Genomic DNA, 19,263 nt, shown 5'->3' on the forward strand with positions numbered 1-19,263 from the left:
GCTGCAGTTGTCAGGAAGCATCAAACTGGAGGTCATGGAAAGCTTGTAGGAAATATGGTGAGTCCATTTGGCTGGGAGAAGTAATATTTAGCACGAGAACACTTAGTCATGAATACGAGTTGTAACAAGGACTACGACAGGTTGCCGTGCTTTGAGTCGAGCGACAGTAAGTTGATGGTGTGCGCTGATGCACTGGTAGGACACGGGTGACACATGCAAGCTGCCAAAGGTGTAAAGGCCTGCTATTTGATTTTCATTTACAAAAGAACACCCACAGCACACACACATTTTACTGAGAGTCTTTACAAATAGCAATCTGTATGAGTGAGTTTCGAAATCTATTATTATTGAACTTTGACGGGCCCCGTCAGCAGTAAGCACTTCAAATTCACTATCGTCGTTCGCTTATCGTTTGCTTGCCAGCTCACTGCGCACTAAGCTTTTAGACCGTCACCATTGCGACAAGTTAGTGAAGAAATAGAGCTGCATGCAGTACTGCGCTCAAACGATAAATCTGCTTGATGGGCAAAGGTAGGGGCGTGCAAGGCGAGCGCACAAAAGATCTAACTACAATGAGTGCATGTGGAGCCACCCGCACAAATACATCAAATGTCGCTATTATGCTGAAATATTCCACATATGTAGTTGTTGTTATTGTTGTTGCATAGCGAAAATGCTGGCATACACAACACAGGCGTACACACACTTGCCGCCTGCAACTTGCGTCACATAAACTCCATTGAGTTGCATAAATGCGAAATATAACAGCGCAAGTCAAAGCAAAGCGATTGCCGCACTTACACACAAGCACATTGATACACATATGTATGTGTATATAGATGTGTGGGTGCACAGCACTTTTTATGATAAATATGTGTGCGCTCACGTTGGCATTGGATGGCAGCGTCTTGTCATAGAATTTCAATATTTCTTGCGCGCTCCTTGCGAGGTTCCTTGCAAAGCGCCTCAGCGCTGCAATGCCGCTGCCCCGCCACTGCGCAGCACTCGCCCTTAATTGCAATTTGTATGAATATGTGATTGCATTTTTATTGCATTGCAATTGTGTGCAATTTTTAAGATTGTTGACGCAGCGGGCGCGCGCACCAGCAACGGCGCCGCGCTGGGACCGCCAACTTCCGTTGCCAAGCGTTTCTCATCCGCTTTGTCAATGAGCTTGCGCGCAGGTGTGTATGTGTGTGTGCACAAAATGACTGAATATCTTTGCTTATGCTTCCGGAGTGCAGTGGGTGCATATACAACAACTTGCAACATTTGTAGTTGTACAAGTGTAGGTATTTATTCGCAGTGTGAGTTATTGCTACTTGTTTTTACGTTTCGTTAAAGTTAAATCAGAAATATTGCTATGCATTACGCAATGCTTCTCTGCGAGCCATTCAACGGCAACGCGAAAATTTATGCGTCGCAAGAGTTGCAATACGCGCGTTAGTTGAAGCACTTTTTATACCCTAAACAGCATATATTTTGGGTCTGTATATGGGTGAATTAGTCACTCAGTTTTTGAGCAATTGATCTGAAATTTTGGGCACGTTTTTTTCTACCTAAGAAGCTGCTTATTTGTCGGAATGGTTGATATCGGACTACTATAGCTTATAGCTGCCATACAAACTGACCGATCAAAATTAAGTTCTTGTATGAAAAACTTTTTTATTTGACTAGCTATGATTACGAAATTTGACATAGCATACACATAATGACATCGCTACAATCCCTGAAGAAATTGTTCAGATCGGACAACTATAGCATACAGCTGCCATACAAACTGACCAATCAAACTCAAGTCCTTGTATGAGAAACTTTTGTATTTGACTAGATATGGTTACGAAATTTTTCATAGAATACTATCTATATCATTGCTACAATATACGAAGAAATTCTTCAGATCGGACAACTCTGGCGTATAGCTGCCATACAAACTGACCGATCAAACTCAAGCCTTTATATGGAAAACTTTTTTATTTGACGAGATATATTTACGAAATTTGGCATGGACTATTGTATTAAGTAACGATACAATATCTGAAGAAATTTTTTATATCGGACAACTATAGCTTATATCTGCCATACAAACTGACCGAACAAACTCAAGTCCTTCTATGAGAAACGTTTGTATTTGACTTGGTATGGTTACGAAATTTGTCATAGAATACTATCTATGTCATCGCTACAATATTCGAAGAAATTCTTCAGATCGGACAACTATAGCTTATAGCTGCCATACAAACTGAGCGATCAAACCGAAGACCTTATATGGAAAACTTTGTTATTTGACAAGACATTATCACGAAATTTGGCATATAATACTAACTAATATAACGGTATAATATCCTTAAATATTTTTCAGATCGGGCCAATATAGCATATAGCTGCCATACAAACTGAACAACGAAAATCTAGTTTTTGTATGGAAATTTTATTATTTGTGAAGTGTATTACAGCTTTTGCTTAATTATCACTCCTCATTGATCAAATTTTGTATTAATAACCCTTCAATTCTTTCAAAGTAGCAATTTCCAATAATTATTGGACAGTCATTAACAGCTATATATCGACTTTTCTTCAATAAAAATAGTTGCTTCATCTACCAAACAAAGTTTGTAGCAATTTCCTTGCAACTACTTCTAAAATTTTCCAAAAATATATGGTTGATCTAAATATGTGCATACATAAATATAGTTCTTCAAAATTTTTCGTACAGCAACTTTTTGTCTCATTGAAATTGTTGTCGCCGCACCTCGCATAGTTGTGCGAGACAAATGGCATTCATTTTATTGCCTCGAATTGTCAAAAGGTGCAATATAAATTTATGTAAATACAAGCGTACCTACAATGTATGTATAACATATCTAACAACTCATGTGCATACATACTCCACATACAAGTTTAAGCTGCTACATTCACACACACCTGAAAGTGAGTGTTTGCCCGCAGCGCAGCTTTTAGGTTACCTACCACAACGCCCACAACCCACACACGCCCACTTTTGTCACTTTGCCACGCTGCCGAAAAGTTGGTCTGCTTTCCTGTGGAACTCAAACACCTATGCACGAGCACAAACGCACATGTCGTGTCGTCGGCGCCGGCGAAGGCACAGATACACAAATGACTTTTGCTCATTTGGTTTGTGTGCATTTTAAATAGTTCTTTTTCCTTGCTGTTGTTGTCGCTGTTGTTGCTCTACGTTTTACTACAAATGGCTGCATTGTTTTTGTTTTTGCTAGTGGCTTCTTTTCTTTGGCAAGTTGGTAACTTGCACTTTGGCCTTGGCTTTCGGCAACCAAACAAAAAATCACAGAACACAAAAAGCAAAGCACAACAACAACAGCAGTAACAACAGCAATTGATGAAACAAGATTGTGAAGTTTTTGGTGGAATATTTAACTGGCAAACTTTTAGCTTTTCACCTGCAAAAGCGCCACCTCGGTCGGTGTGATTTGCATATGTATTTGCGTGCGATAAAAAGCGCACACCTTTTTGAACTTCTCGAGTTGCGATAGCGACGGTGTGTCGCTGGCAAACCACTGTAAATAATCGCACTCATGTATGTGGATGTATGTACTATATACATATACATAGTATATATATATGCGCTTGGCATTGGTGTTAGTTAGCTTACTTATACTTATGAAATATTATTAACTATTAGCAAGGGATAGGGATACCGCATGGATTAGTCGGTCGCTGAAAAACCTTCGAAACTGAGCCCAAATTTTCAAAAATTTAATTTGAAAATTTGCATACTTTTTTTTCTCCCCAAAAAGCTATCTACCTATTACAAACACCTATATCGGACCACTATAGCGTATAGCTGTCATACAAACTGAACGATCAAAACCAAGTTCTTGTATGAAGAACTTTTTTATTTCACGAGATATGGTCTTGAAATTTTATACACATTATTTTCTGAAGTAACGGTAAAATCTCCGAAGAAATTGTTCAGATCGGACCAGTGTAGCATATAGCTGCAATACAAACTAAACGAGCAAAATCCAGTCCTTGTAGGAAAAACTTGTTTATTTCACGAGATATGGTCTTGAAATTTTACGCACATTATTAGCAAAGGTAACGGTATAATCCCTGAAGAAATCGTTCAGATCGAACTGCTATAGCATATAGCTGTCATACAAACTGAACGTTGAAAGATAAGTTCTTGTATGGAAAACTTATTCATTTCACAAAATATATCAACGAAATTCCACTCACATTATTACCTAAGGTAACGGTACAATCTCCGAAAAAATTACTCGGATCGAACCACTATAGCATATAGCTGCCATACAAATTGAACGATCAGAATCAAGTTTTTATAATAAAACTTGAACCTGTGCGTGGTATTGCAGCTTCGGTACAGCCGAAATTAACATTTTTACTTGTTTTTCTTAGAAATTAAATCACCGTTATAATATATACAAGATTTGACTTCCTTTTGCCAAACGTTCTCTGTTGACTCCCAACTGCTGCGAAGTGAGTGCGGAAAATAACTTGAGTTTCTCAACACCCACACCACTTCAAAGGACTTTCATCACCATCACTTCAAATGTAAGAGTCCACTCAAAATTCCTCACAATTAAGGCGTGTAATAAATTTGAAATAAGAAAACTGCTGTCTTCTGCACAAAAGCTTGTTTATATTATGGCTGAGTTATATGCGCTCTCAGCGCGTCCATGACAGCCTGCTGACCCCACACAGCATGGCAGATGCACTTTTTTCTAGAATTCGTACTTAAAATTGTTGTCGCATATCATCAACCTGCTTGAACTTTTAGCTTGTAAAAGTTGATAGCTTTCGGCAAGCTATTTACATAAGCACGCAGGATATAAGTACTTTTGTGTATGAATGAATATTTGTATGTATGTATGTAGGTTTTTGTGTTAGTCAATTTATTTAGGCAATACTTAACATTCATTGGCCATAATAATTTAAAATTTTACGAGTTTTATACCACTGCTGCATTTAACAGACAGATATACATACGAGTATATATTTTCAAGTTTATTTCCGCTGAAGTCCGCTCTTAGAGCAAGATGCCTTATATAGTACGCATGCTTGATTGTCTTTTCAGCGTTAAACAGCGTTTTATGCTTTCGCTGTGCAATGAAAGTATTTCGATATTATTACTCGCCAGAATTTCTTCTTAACTGCATGGTGCTATTTACCCTTTAACGAGTGGCGCACTCAAACAAGATAGCGAGTAAATTTTCTTTTATAGCTTTCAATCAACCAAAGTTAAATGTTTGCAGTGTTTGTTGTAATATGTGGCGGAGAGTAGAAGAGAAGGGGTTGAGAAAATGCAAGAATGGAAATTAAATGAAAATTTAATTTGAAATATTCTCAAATAAATGATGTTTTCATAAAAATATTAGATTTCGATAGATCAGTTTGTATGGCAGCTATATGCTATAGTGATTAGATCTAAACAATTTCCGCAGAGTCTGTACCGTTGCTTTAATCAATAAAGTATACCAAATTTCGTGGTGATATCGCGTCAAATAAAAAAGTTTTCCATACAACGACTGAATTTTGATGGATCAGTTTGTATGGCAGCTATATGCTATAGTGGTCCGATCTAAACAATTTCCTCGGAGATTGTACCGTTACCGTAAATAATAATTCACGCTAAATTTCGTGTTGATATCTCGTCAAATAAAAAAATTGTCCATACAACAACTGGATTTTGATGGATCAGTTTGTATGGCAGCTATATGCTATAGTGGTCCGATCTAAACAATTTCCTCGGAGATTGTACCGTTGCTTTAAACAATAAAGTATGCCAAATTTCGTCGTGATATATCTTCAAATAAAAAAGTTTTTCATACAACGATTGGATTTTGATGGATCAGTTTGTACGGCAGCTATATGCTATAGTGGTCCGATCTGAACAATTTCCTCGGAGATTGTATCGTTGCTTTAAACAATAAAGTATACCAAATTTCGTGGTGATATCTTTTCAAATAAAAAAGTTTTTCATACAACGATTAGATTTTGATAGATCAGTTTGTACGGCAGCTATACGCTATAGTGGCCCGATACCAGCGGTTCCAATAAATTAGCAGCTTCTTAGAGAGAAAATAACATGTGCAAAATTTCAGATCGATATCTAACAAACTGAGATCTTAGTTCACGTATATATACACGGAGAGATGGAAGGAGACGGGCAAACAGACCCACAGACGGACATGGTTAAATGAACTCAGCTCGCGATTCTAATGATTTATATATTGTATATATAATAAATATTACTGTTTCTCCGACTGCTACTTAGTGTTATAAACTTGATGGCGAACTTAATGCTTGTCTCCGGTTCAGGGTATAGTTTCCGGGTAGTTTCTTCAAACCTCCAAGAAAAAAGTTATTTATGTGAATTTTAAGAATACAGCTTCTAGCATATATTATTTACGAATGAAAGTGATTTTATAATTGTTCCCAACCACTTGCTTTGGCTGCAGTAAGAAACAGTAAAGAGTTTAGAAAATACCTACACTCGTTACTTTGCTAATTTACTCGTTGAGCTCATTCTCAGTTCTTACTGACCTAACACAATATCAATTATGAATAATTTGGAAATTAACCAAACGTCAAGCATTGTATAACATTTCTAAAAGAGCGATATAACCACAATTGCTGCATTCTAAGAAAGTAAAGCACCACAAAACGGTTCTTATCTGTCTTCAACATTCCGGACAAGGCAATAAACGATTGAATTAAAGTATGAATTTTAAAAATTTGGTTTACGTCACTGAGGCGAGTTACGGTAAGCAATTCTCAAAATTGTGTATTAAAAATTAAGCAATAGAATGTACACGAGTACGGAAAATGTGAACTACCCAAGCTTTATTAAAACAACGAAAAAAGAGACGAATATACGACCGGTTATGGTATATAATTTAAGACATAACGAGTTATGCACTTGTTGCAGGAGAGAGATGCGCAATATTTTGGAGAAAGTAATAATCTCAATATATTTTTTTATTTTTTGATTTAAGCGAAAATTTATCAATAATACCAAAACGAGTAGTTAGGCACTCGTTTTTGGTGAAATCGAACACTAAACACACACACAAACCCCTGGAAGGAGTTGAGTGCGATAGTCGCGAAGTATTTTGGTTCCATAAAATGCGCCGGCGGAATTTGGATTTTATATACGGAGATTTCTTAGAGCGATTGTGAACATTTCTGGCATCAAGCTTACCTTGAGGTAAGAGTAAAACACAAACAGTGTCTGCCAATAGGGATGCCGTGTTTTTGACAGCGCGTGGCGGTCATGTTTGTTCATGGATTTGTGTCAAATTTTGTCAGTATGTTCAGTAAAGTTTGTCATATTGTCCCTTATGACTTTAGTACAACGCTTAGAAATTCACGTTCTACGGTGGCTGCCGTAAAAGCTCTTCGCTGAAAACACAGTTCTCAAAATGCGCTTCGTGAGCCAAGAGTAAGGATGGCGTATACTCCGAGAATCTTGACATCTCTCACTTCATCTGTCTACTAAACTCAGCATCTTACAAGTAGAATTAGTAAGCAAAGAGAGAGAGAAGGCAATTATTGTATACTTAGATAGGCAGCTAGCCATGTCGGCGGCAAAGATAAACTACAGCGTAATCAATAAATGTAAGAAGACTTCAAGCTTACTGTTGACCTGCAACTCCATTTTTTCATACTTTGGGTTCCCGGGCATAAGAACATCTTGCAATTCATCATCTATCAAATTTCTATGCCTCTGGCTCACTTAAAATTCTAATGCGAAACAAGAACAGCCGTCAAATTGACAGCTTGAATTTCAAACAACCGTTAGGTGAGCTAACCTGTTACAAATTTCTGTCAAGTTTAAACAATGTACAACAAAAACTGTCGCGACCTTAAACTCTTTAAAACTATAGAGACTGAAACATATTTTAAAACAATAAACAAGAATTTTTGCTTTGCTAATATTCATAACTTGTCAATTCGGTGTCAGTGTGTAGGCGGTTGTCATCACCCTGACCGAAATTCCATTTTTATTTTGCTAAACTAATATTCTTAGAATTTGTGAAGTTGTAGACCACAATGAAGCTCATTAGTGAGCAAAAACAAATCATTAAGCAAATAGAAATGAGCATAATAGTGGAAAATCCGTATGGCTCTGCCGCAAAGATAAGACGTAGGTGATTACTCGCGTGACTCTTTCAAAGCACCCGCACTTCTCGCACGTAATTATGATTGCTACCGCAATAATGGGTGTTTGATTTGGAGTGTTGTAAAGCTTATGTGTTTTTAGAGGAAAGTAGGTAAGTAGAAGAGCTGTCAGCTTGGACAGTACTCTATAATCTTGCTATTCCGTGGCATCGTTGCGCTAAGACCTTTTGTTGGCTCAATGAAATTACTTGTGACCGTTATGCTTTTTGTGAACATCCATTCATGGTTTGGTGCCTGATGAGTTCCAAATATTTTCTGTCGGTCTTGTGATAGAGCTGAGCATTCAGATAGAAAGTGGAAAATAGTTTCGGTAGTCTCTTTTAGCTGGGAGTTGCGACTAATATTGTGATAAAGCAGGTCAATTTTTAACGCATACTTCCTAAAAGGCCAGAGCCCGATCTAAATAGGGTTAGATCTCCGAAATAATAGCCTTTTGCCAGATAAAATCCGGGGCAATTCCGGTAACGTAGAACCGGCTGTTGTGGGAATTGAAGGCCAGAGCCCCTTTACAGTCTCACTGGCAGTCGCGGTACGTCTTTATAAACTATTTCTTCAGATCTAAGGAAGTACTTGGTTCTAGTCCTGTCATATTTGCGCCATACTTGAGTTGTTATCTTTCAGCTTGTTAGTGAGTTCCATCTCAACCGAGTAATTTGTTCGAAATACATGTGGATATGGTATTGGCTCCGCCTCAGATTCGTTCAAAGAGACTCCTAGCTTTGCCAATCGTCTGCCCTTTCGTTGCCGAAAATGTTGCTGCGACCGGGAATCAAAATTAAGTGCAGTTGACCTACCAGTGAGAAACCTTCGGTATATATAGAGTTACTATCCTTCCCCATGAAACCTCTTCTGCACTCACGTCTGGCAGGAATTCTTAACCGAAAGCAACTTTTAAAATCTAATATTCTGATTTGCTTATATTTAGCTGGTTTAAGATGGCGCTACGTCCGTAATCTTTGCGGCACCATCTTCCTAATTCCCTGTTTTTGTAACCCTTGGAGGTGATTTTGATCAGAACAAGCATTATTAGAAGACTTCGCTCAGAAACTGACAATAAAAAGCTTCCTGAACTTAACTCAACAGCACAATCTTCAGCACATCTGACTTTTTATGCGACTTTCTCACTTTCCGTAAATCCTATTGGAACACCCATTTAGCAACGTATCTTCATGCGTCACTGTAGGCCGCTCTTGTTGTAGTATAGTTCAATACAAATACAAATATACATACACATATCAAACATTGCCTACAACAAGTTCACTGTTGTGTTTTGTTGTTGTTTGGGTTTTTACGTCGCGGTTTTGGGTAATACCCAACCACTTGCTCACTTTTGTTTTGTTTTTGCTCTGTTGCAGCAGTGACTGGGAGCAAGTTGGCATTCGACTGTCTGCTGTCACACTTGTTGTTTTTATTGCTTAAATGCCGGCAAGCGGCGTTCATCGATAATGTATGTATGTATGTATGTATTGACAAGGGAGAATTTCGATGACATATTTATATATAAATATATGCATATACATACTATATATGTATGTATACTGTTGTGTCATCTTTGTGTGCATAAAAACTGCAAATGCATCATACATCAATCTATTGTTGTTCTTGTTGTTGTTTTTTGCGTGATGTATTGCGCCTTGGTGTGATAATATTCATTTATTGCCTAGAGTTCACAGCCAATTCCCACTTTCCCCCCAACATACAGCCAAATCGTGCACTCACACCCACTTTTTGAGAGCTTCGTGTGAGCTTATGAGCTGTTGAGAGCAGCAAATTACTCAATCAATTACGGTGACTATGAGTGAGTCGATTTTTTGACTTCCATCACGAGTGATGTCGTTAATTTTTATGACGTCTGCTATGGCGTGGACTTTGTTTATGATGAGATGAGCTGACTCAGCGGTATACTCACTGAGCACACGTAGATTTTGTTGTCGCGCTACGGAGACACCGGGAATTCCGACACGCGAAGCTTCATAAGGAAGCTGTGGGAATGTGGGAAATATTTCAAATTATCAACAAACCAAAAAACAAAACAAAAATTAAAATATTAATTTCACTTGAAACGCTTAGAAGAGGCTCTGTGCCGAAATAACAGCATTTAATTTGAGTTGAGATTGCGTCAGAGTATTTTACAGTTAAGAAATTTGGATTTTACCTAATTATTTTTCGAGACATTAAGTCATAAGAAAATAAAAAAAGTTAATTTCAGATTCTCCGAAACTATAATAGCCTCCAAAAATAAAAAGTTTCCATAAAAGAACATAATTTTAATAAGCCAGTTTGTATGTCAACTATATGATGTACTGAGCCGATTTGAACACATTTTTTCGGATATTGTACCTTAGACAATAATCCATGTCAGATTTTGTGAAGATATCTCGTGGTCAAAGCTTAAGGATAAGATTGGTAGAGGGGTTTACTGTCAGTAGCTCCTTATCAACTCTAGCTTCAGACTTTCTGACTATTGCAGTGTCTTCCAGGCCGAGGTTGTAGCCTTAAGGTAGCAGTAGATTTACTACTCCGAAGTGTAGCCTCCTTCTGAGAAGTGACCATCCACTCAGATAGCAGAGCGACGATACAAGTCATTAACTCATTAACAATGCGTTAAGGGCTGGTCAAAGAATGCCTAACCTCGCTATCAATAGCATCGAGTGTCTTTGTGATAAGTCTGGAATGGGTTCCAGTCTACAGTGGAATCGCAGGAAATTCTAAAGCTGATGAGCCAGAAAAAATACAGCCTAGAACCGCAATCGGTGAAATGGGAGTGGAATCCTCTTGTGTTCTACTGTTAGGTAGCTGAGTTTTGTGCCAGCTACTATCGCCACTATCGGTACATGCGCAGTCGCAAAAGCCTTTTGGTCCAAGATCGAACGCAAGAGATCTAGTGATCTCGCCCTCACAGTAAGACAAAACTCTCTAGTTTTGCTAATTTATAAGCTCGAACACAGAAATTCTTCTTTTCTATGGTCTTACAAAGGACTACATATAGTTTTCCACGAGCAATCTTTCATCAGCCATCTAACCTAACCTAACCTCTCGTCAAATAAAAAAGTTTTCGATAAAAAGGCTCGATGTGGATCGTTTAACTTGTCTGAAAAACGACCGCATGTTAAGAAAGGGAAACTGCTGTTTCAAGAAGACAATGCGCGTTGTCAAATGAGTGAGTGAAAAACGATAGCAAAAATCCATGAATTGGGAATCCAAATGTTTACGTGTCAGCCTTATTATCTTGATCTGGCAACCTCAGCGACTATTTACTAATCTCAGATCTCAAAACAATGCTCGCTGGAAAGAAATTTTGGTCGAATGAAGAGGTGATCGTGAAAACTGAGGCCTATTTTGAAGCAGCGGACAAATTGTTCTATATATAAAAAGATATCGGTACTTTGGAGGGTCGCTAGAAGTATATTCAATGTATCAGCCTTGAAGGGAACAATATTGAACAAAAATCTAATTCTCCTAAAAAATGTGTTTTACTATGGCAGCCCATGGACTTTTCAATTGACCTGTGTATACCACTCGATAACTTTGTTATTGTTCTAACATGTTATTTTTAGTAACAAGAGAGCAGAAGCGAGCAGAGAAATGGCGAATCGAAGACAGCTTATATTATTAGATTTTTAATTTTACCACAGACTTCTTCATTTACATTAGCAGTGATATACGATTGGTTTAAAGCCTTCAAAGACGATCGAGAGATCGTTGAAGACATGTCTCATTCTGGAATACTGTCGACCACTTCAACTGATGCAAATATTAAAGGAGTGAAAGATGTGGTACTTGGAAATCATCAGGCATGTGTTCGAGAGATGGCAAGAGGGCTCGCTATCTCAAGCGAATCCATTTGAATGAGTTTGGTGAATATTTTGAGTATGAAACGCGTTCTTATTCGACCCGTCCGATAAATCTGATTTTTTTTCCAAACGAGTACCGTAAACAAGTCTCTTTGGACATGCTTGATCGTGCGGATTCCTATTCCACATTCATGGAGAGCATTATAACTACCGATGAGACAGTTCGGCAAACAAAAAAATTAACAATCATCGATATGGAGAGGAAAAACGAGTCGACTTGGTGCATCATGAATTTGTTTCGGAGAGACAAACGGTCCATTAAGAGTTCTATTTAGCTGTTTTGGCATCGACAATGTATTTACCTGAACTGTTATCAAATATGTATATTTCTAGCTTTTTGAATTGAACTAGAAAAGTTAGAACTTTCCACGATTACAATGCCGTACAGTGTTATTATCAAAAATATTCCCGGAAAGTTCGAACATTCCAGAATACCACGAATAAATAACCCCATCGCACATTCCATTTTTAGCTACTATTTGTTTAAATGAAATTAGCTGGAATTTTCTTCAAATTCTTCTGAGAATTTTTTAGTAGTAAAAATGGATAACCCTAAAGTGGATTTTCCCCAAAATACCGTTATCATTATTATCAGCACTGTTAGCATTAAGAGTGTCTAAGTCTGATAACCTCTTTCCCCAACACATCAATGACATGCAGTTCAATCACTCCAAATCAACATATCAGCATAAAATATGTGCCATAAATGATTAAAGAGCCACCACAACTGCTGAGATGAATGAAATTGCAGTCAAACAAGTTATGCTCGTAAATTATACACTGAGCGCGCAGCAAAGCCACAGATGCATATACAAATAACGCTTCAACGCTTAAAGTCAATGTCAAAACCAAACAGCAAAAGTGAAGTTACAATCCGCTTGTCAAACATGTTTAGCCCGCTGAACTGGAAAATAAAGTTGACGTTATGTGTACATATGTAACATAATTACTAAAAAAACAATAGTAAGCACAACTGCAGTGGTATTTATGTACAGTCAAAGGCGGCAGCGCGCGAGCAATTGGCGATAACTGGGCGTTTCTTTATAGTAACAACAAATGGCGGGGTCTAAGTAAGGGCACAGCGTCTGCACGCGATAAGAAGTACATACTTCGTGCGCCGCTGATACGCGGGGGATCCAAGGCAGCCGGTTATAAACGCGATCGCAAGAGAGTCGTGACAAGCAACTTGTATGACTCAAGCGCGCTGGAGAGCGGCGCAAGCTGAGTTATGGCAATATTTACGACAAGCACGCCAAAAAGCTGTACACAACAATAAGCAAGTATAAAACCAGCGAGCGCCAAGCTGAAGCATCACAGTCGTTAAACAGCAGAGATCACGCCAAAACAGCGGAGACGCAGAAGAAAGTAGCATTCTCAAAGCGAATTAAGACGCATTAGTAAACATTTCGTAAATTCGCGAACGTGTGATTGTCATTTCGTGAAAAAATAAACACAAAGTTAAAAAATAAAAAATAATGCCAAACAACAACAACAAACAACGCAACACTTTCACCTTTGTCAGCTTGTTACTGCTGTTGCTGCAAATGGCTGCGGCCCAGCGTCCCTCCTTTGCGGGCATACGGCCACCGGGGCTTAATCAGAAGGACAAATACAACATGAACAACAACGTCAACACGAACAACAACAACAACAGCAACGTAGGTATTGGCAATCGCTTTGGACAACCAGATGAGCCACCAGCACTGGCGTTCGGTGCCACACAAAAGCCACCAGCAAGTTACATACCAATAGTATTTCCCGAGTCCAACTATCTGCAATTGGCCACGCCAACCGCACGACCTGTAGCCGATGGTATTGCGAATCGTTTTGGCAGCGGCGATGCTGATAATGTGCAACTAAATATAAATACAGTAAACAGCGCGGCCGCCAGACCCGCCAACGCTGGCGCGCCTGCGGTCGGTGGTGCGCCCAATCGTTTGCCCATCGACGCGAAAGACGATAGAGAGCTGGTGGCCATACTTAATCGCCTGCCTGAGGATCAAAGGCCTTTCTGGTTCATCAACGCGGCGGCTATTGAAGCGCAAAGAAACGGTTCATTCGCGAATTTCGCCGGGGCCATCAACTCGCGGGGCAGCTTCTTCGGCTAAGAAGTGTAAACCAAACACACTGGATTTTCTCGCATGCGCATTTCTAACGTTTAAGTTTAAGCTTTTAGTATTTATTATTTGTATTTTATATATTTTCAAATGTGTTTAAGTTAGTCATAACCGAATCCATAAACGAATCCATAATCGAAACATTGTACTGCTTGCCAGCCTGCGCTGTGCGAGTATGAAAATCGCATTATTCTTATGTGAAGTATACACCGTTTGGCATATAAATATATACATAAAGTATATACATACATACATATGTATTTCAGTAGCACAAATTACTTGCCAAAGCAATTTTTTCCGAACGCGCCATACCTGCCTTTGTTCGAAACGTAAAATCTCATGTCACAAAAAGCTGTGCTAAAGCAATCACAGTAGCATCACTGAGCAAAAAATTGTAAATAACAATAAAAATAAACCCACAAAGTGGGATTTGCAATAACAAGCTGCTTGTTTTTTTACCTTTGCCCCACGTTCTTATCGCTTAATTAACATGACGCTTAATTATTTTTTTGCATGCCATGTACTTTTTGAGATTTTTGGACCGGCTTTTTGCCCAAAAATAAACCATTGTTGCTTTGAAGACGCGGTAGGCAATCAATACAGGGGTTAGAGAAAGAGCAAGAATCGCGCAATTAAGAATAAATATTACACAAAATCACCGAAAATTATATTAGTCCCGCTGCGCTGAGATAATTAATAAGCTGCGATTACAACCTAAACAGCACGACTCTTCCAGCTCAGTTGGACCCGCGCTCTCAACGCTTGAACTGCACATTTGATCTGCACCTAGAGCGGCAGTTCGCAAGTGAGTTTGATATTTTAATGAATCGAACGCTTTCTGGCTTCCACGGGCGTCGAATTATTACCGAAAAGCATTGTATGCAGATTACTTTGCTCCGCAAAACAGAATACCTAAACTTTGGCTGGAGTTCACTCATAGGTTTCTATTGAAATTCACACGAACATATACGAGTATTTTCACAAGTTTAGTTGTAGCTTCGATACTAAAAACAAGTTACGAAAATAACTCAGGTTGCGCCGAAGCTAGAATACCCTTTACAAATACACAAGATTCCTTACAAGCACTTGATTTTGAACGTTCGGCTTATATGGCAGCTATATGATATAGTGATTCGAACTGAACAATTTCTTCCAGGATTGCATCGCTAGCTTAGTCATTAATCCTTGTTAATTTTTATGAAGATATCTCGTCAAATACAAGAGTTTGCCAAACAACGACTAGATTTTGGTCACCCAGTTTGTATGGTAGCTATACGCTGTGGTCGGCCGATATCAGTGATTCCGACAAATGAACAGCTTCTTGGGAAGAAAAAAACGAAAGCGAAATTTCAGATCGATATCTCAAAAAACTGAGGAACTACTTCGCATATATTGACCGATCCGTTCCCAGCAACTCGGACTGAGGTATGGAACGACTTGAAGTATTTGACATCGAGTTCTTAAAATTAAAATATAAAAAATACAGCTTGCGCAATAACTGAAGCCGTTTTTTGTGAAGCCAAATAAGAAAAACTCCTCTAAACAGATATCAGCTAAGGGCAAAGTACCCTAAGTCTATCAGAAATCTGCTTAGATCCTTTATTCAACCGAATGTCCAAAGATATATGAAACCCGATGTGGCTTTGCCTTGATACTGAGGTTAATATATGTATATTATGTATATTCTTTCAAACAACTGATGGAACTGGCATCCGATTAAATGTTCAATTTTACCGCATGAAACCCGATCGGACAGTGTGGATTTAGAACTCCCACAACCATTGTGAGGTTGACATTGCTGAGAGCGAAGAGTTTACTAGACCTTTTCTCTTATGCTTTACTCTGGGTCAGAAGAACCTAGCGACTGCACAGCTGCTAGCAGTTGATCAACGCTTGTTAAGCTGGTCTGAAGCACAAGAAGCCAACGAAGCTCCAAACCGCCCCCATTCCGCAGTTAATGAGACTGAAGTGGGTGTCCTAGGAAGCTTTGTAGTTTCCTGTAATACCGCCCTGATTAGACATCTAAATCAGTCCAACCATATAATAACTCTAGATATAAGAAGTATAGACATCCTTTCAATAGTCTGGCGCTCACAGTCAGCGACCGCACGGCTAATATCGCTGCTCTTATATCGGAGTCGATATTCACTACTGTAAAGAAGACTGCTCTCCGGAGCAGTAGATCTCCTGTTACCGCTTGGAAGACAGAAATTGATGGATATTTCTTGACAGCATGCTCCACCACCAATTATAATAAAAACAAACGTTAACAAGAAGATGACGAAGGAAAGTGAAAAGATGTCGGAAGCGATGCCCAGATGAGTCCAGGGTGGGGGTGCTGCTCCTGGGGCGACGAAACTGTCGACAGCAAAATGCTGCAACAAGACCGGTACCCCAGTTGGAATTTCTACATCAGACCATTCTACGAGCAATAGGAGGGGCGAAGACGATGGAAACCCGCCAGCAGGTGACGTGGGCAGAGCCTTCAGACGAGGCGGAATCGCCAAACTAGCAAAAGAACTGCTGCTAGACTTATGAAAAGCTTTACAGGGGCCAGAAGCAAGTCAGTGCTAGCTAGGAAGCTGAAGGCAGACCGCCACTTGGACGCCAAAATCGTGAAACGCTACGGTGATAAGCATGCATATCAGGTATCTGAGCAAAAACCAGCGGTTAAGAAAAAAAGGTCGATTGAGGGACAAGCCGCTCCTGGTAGAAGACTACGAGCGGGAACTTTAGCTGCGAGGCTGGTGCCTTCTCCCGCGAGGATTAGAAGAGAGCTATATTCACATTCTTTCTAAAGGTTATCAGAGGAAACACTGAGCCACCCGCAAAGTGTGAGAGTGCCGGCACCATGAACTCATAAGCTCATTAGATGTACCGATGAACGATCGGCTATCCCATATAAAGAGGCAGTCTCTCCCTCGGGTGGAGGAGGTATGTAAGGTTGTGCCATATGCAGCATGACATTGGGTTCCACAGTTAGTGTGGTCTTTGAAGACTCGCCAATTTTGGTTGCTAATGTGGTCTTTTCATAGCCTTCCCCCATACAATAATTATGGTATAGAACAAGAAAACTACTATTGTTGAGAGTTCCCGCTTTCTACCTAGGGCTCCACAAGGGTACCAGGGTTTGCTTTCCTTGTTCTTTTCTGTATGTTGGCTTTTCACGCGAGTTTCCTGCCTAGGATGGACTTCAGAGACTTAACTCTGTCAGCAGTTCAGAGAGAAATAGACTTAAGTATGGCTTCATAGAACAAAAGAACTACCGGGCAACCGATGCCTTCCCTGTACCTTCTGGAAAGTATATATACTCCTTCAGAATAAATATTATTTAGTAATAATTATATACACTCATACAATTATACACCACCCGGTTGGACACCGCTTTATTTTGTACGAACGCATGTTCGGTTTTAGTCTCAATTATATATTTTTAAGCCTTAGATACTAAAGTTCGTAAATTTAAACTGCATGAGCTTGGTTGGTTGTCGAGCTGAGCCACAGCTACGCACACGAAAAGTAAAATTTTCTCACAAACTCATAAGCTGATAATATACCGTTATTGTCGATTTGAACAATTTCACCAAACATCATTATCTCCCAGCTTTATGTAATGTTTACTCCCACCATAAAGTGCACGCACACACTTATTTGCAGCTGCCACAGCTGTTGAAAAGTATCATAAATAAACCACTTAACCGTTAAAAGTTGAGATTTAAAATTAAAAGCATTGAAGAACATAATATTATTGTTCTGCCAACTAGAAGCCCTTAAACACATACATACACAAAAACACCGACGCAACCGAAGACACAAATATAGTTGGTTAATGTCCGAAGATAAAACTCAGCAACCGTAAGTGGAGTAGGTGGCAGCAGACGCAGTGAGTTGAGGTTGAGCTGATGGACATATTTATACATGTGTGTGTGTGTGTGTGTGTGTGTGTGGAGCAAAGTAAAGTATCAATAATGACGTTGACCAGAGGAAATTGCTCACAAGTGTACACACTAACTAATCCTTTCAGCAGCCGCCAACAGGAACCGTAAGCCAATGAAATGGAACTTTGCAACAATCAGGACACCGACTGGTGGCTCGGTTGACCGCAGCCAAGCAAAGGACAACAATGACAGCCAACAGCAAAGTTAATTTCCCGCAATAACACTCAACGCAATTTCTTGTGTCATCAAATAAATTTCTTACTGCTGTCACTGCTGTTGCCACACGCAAGCGCGCTGACGACTTGGCTGCTGATAACGATGCTACTTGAGCGAGCGATGTCACAGCGTGTTGACTTAGCGCTTATGATGGCTATGTGTACATATGTATGTATAGCTGTAGATGTGTTGTGTGTGTGTCTGCGTGCAACACATGGTGTTATAAACAGCTGTTTCGCATTGTTGTTGGCCGCCTTAGCGCACATTTGAGTAAATAATGCCAATAATCGTAAAAATTTGTGGAATGGCATATTGAATGCTGCAGTGTTGACACCCACACATACAAGTGGCGGCAGCTTAGCCGGGCACTCATGGCTTCGACAAATACATAAAACGCAGCTGGACATAAAAAAATGGTGAGAATGGAGCAAAAATTAGAAATTAGTAGGAGCGAAATAAAAAATTACGAACAATTGAAAGAAAGCGAAGACTTTTCAGAAGAAATAAAGCACAAGTATATACAATTGGCATAACACCAGGAGATGGTGAAACCGATTCTTCAATCGATGACAATGGAGCGGACATTCCATTCCCCGACCATCAAGAAGTTTAAATAGCAATTACCAGCCTGAAGAACAACAAAGCAAGGGGTCTGATGGATTGCCGGCCGAGCTATTCGAATACGGCGAAGAACTGATAAGGAGCATGAATCAGCTTCTTTGTATAATATGGTCGGAAGAAATTATTCCCAACGATTGGAGTCCAAAAACAGGGAGACCCCACAATCTGCGCCAACTAGCGTGGGATAAGCCTCTTGAACATCGCATATATGGTTCCATCGAGCGTACTGTGGGAAAAACTGAAGCCTGTCGTCAACAAACTGATTGGACATTAACAGTGTGACTTTAGACCTGGAAAATCTACAATCGACCAGATATTCAGCATGCGTCA

General features: G+C 39.5%; 1 protein-coding gene and 1 long non-coding RNA gene across 2 annotated transcripts in view; one reads left to right on the forward strand and one right to left on the reverse strand.

The window, feature by feature from the left end:
• Positions 1-19,263, reverse strand: part of LOC125778611 (uncharacterized) — a 97,702-nt gene that overhangs the window by 59,842 nt on the left and 18,597 nt on the right. The gene's annotated exons all lie outside the window — the stretch shown is intronic.
• LOC105227858 (uncharacterized) lies at positions 13,339-14,600 on the forward strand. The gene has a single exon (XM_011207395.4). It carries the CDS (start codon positions 13,517-13,519, stop codon positions 14,147-14,149), a length of 633 nt encoding a protein of 210 aa, XP_011205697.2. The 5' UTR covers positions 13,339-13,516; the 3' UTR covers positions 14,150-14,600.

Source organism: Bactrocera dorsalis, chromosome 5 (assembly GCF_023373825.1).
Source record: "Bactrocera dorsalis isolate Fly_Bdor chromosome 5, ASM2337382v1, whole genome shotgun sequence".
Lineage (NCBI taxonomy): Eukaryota > Metazoa > Arthropoda > Insecta > Diptera > Tephritidae > Bactrocera > Bactrocera dorsalis.

Excerpts from the sequence above, each read along its gene's own strand:
- LOC105227858 (XM_011207395.4), top strand. The coding sequence starts at position 13,517 with ATGCCAAACAACAACAACAAACAACGCAACACTTTCACCTTTGTCAGC.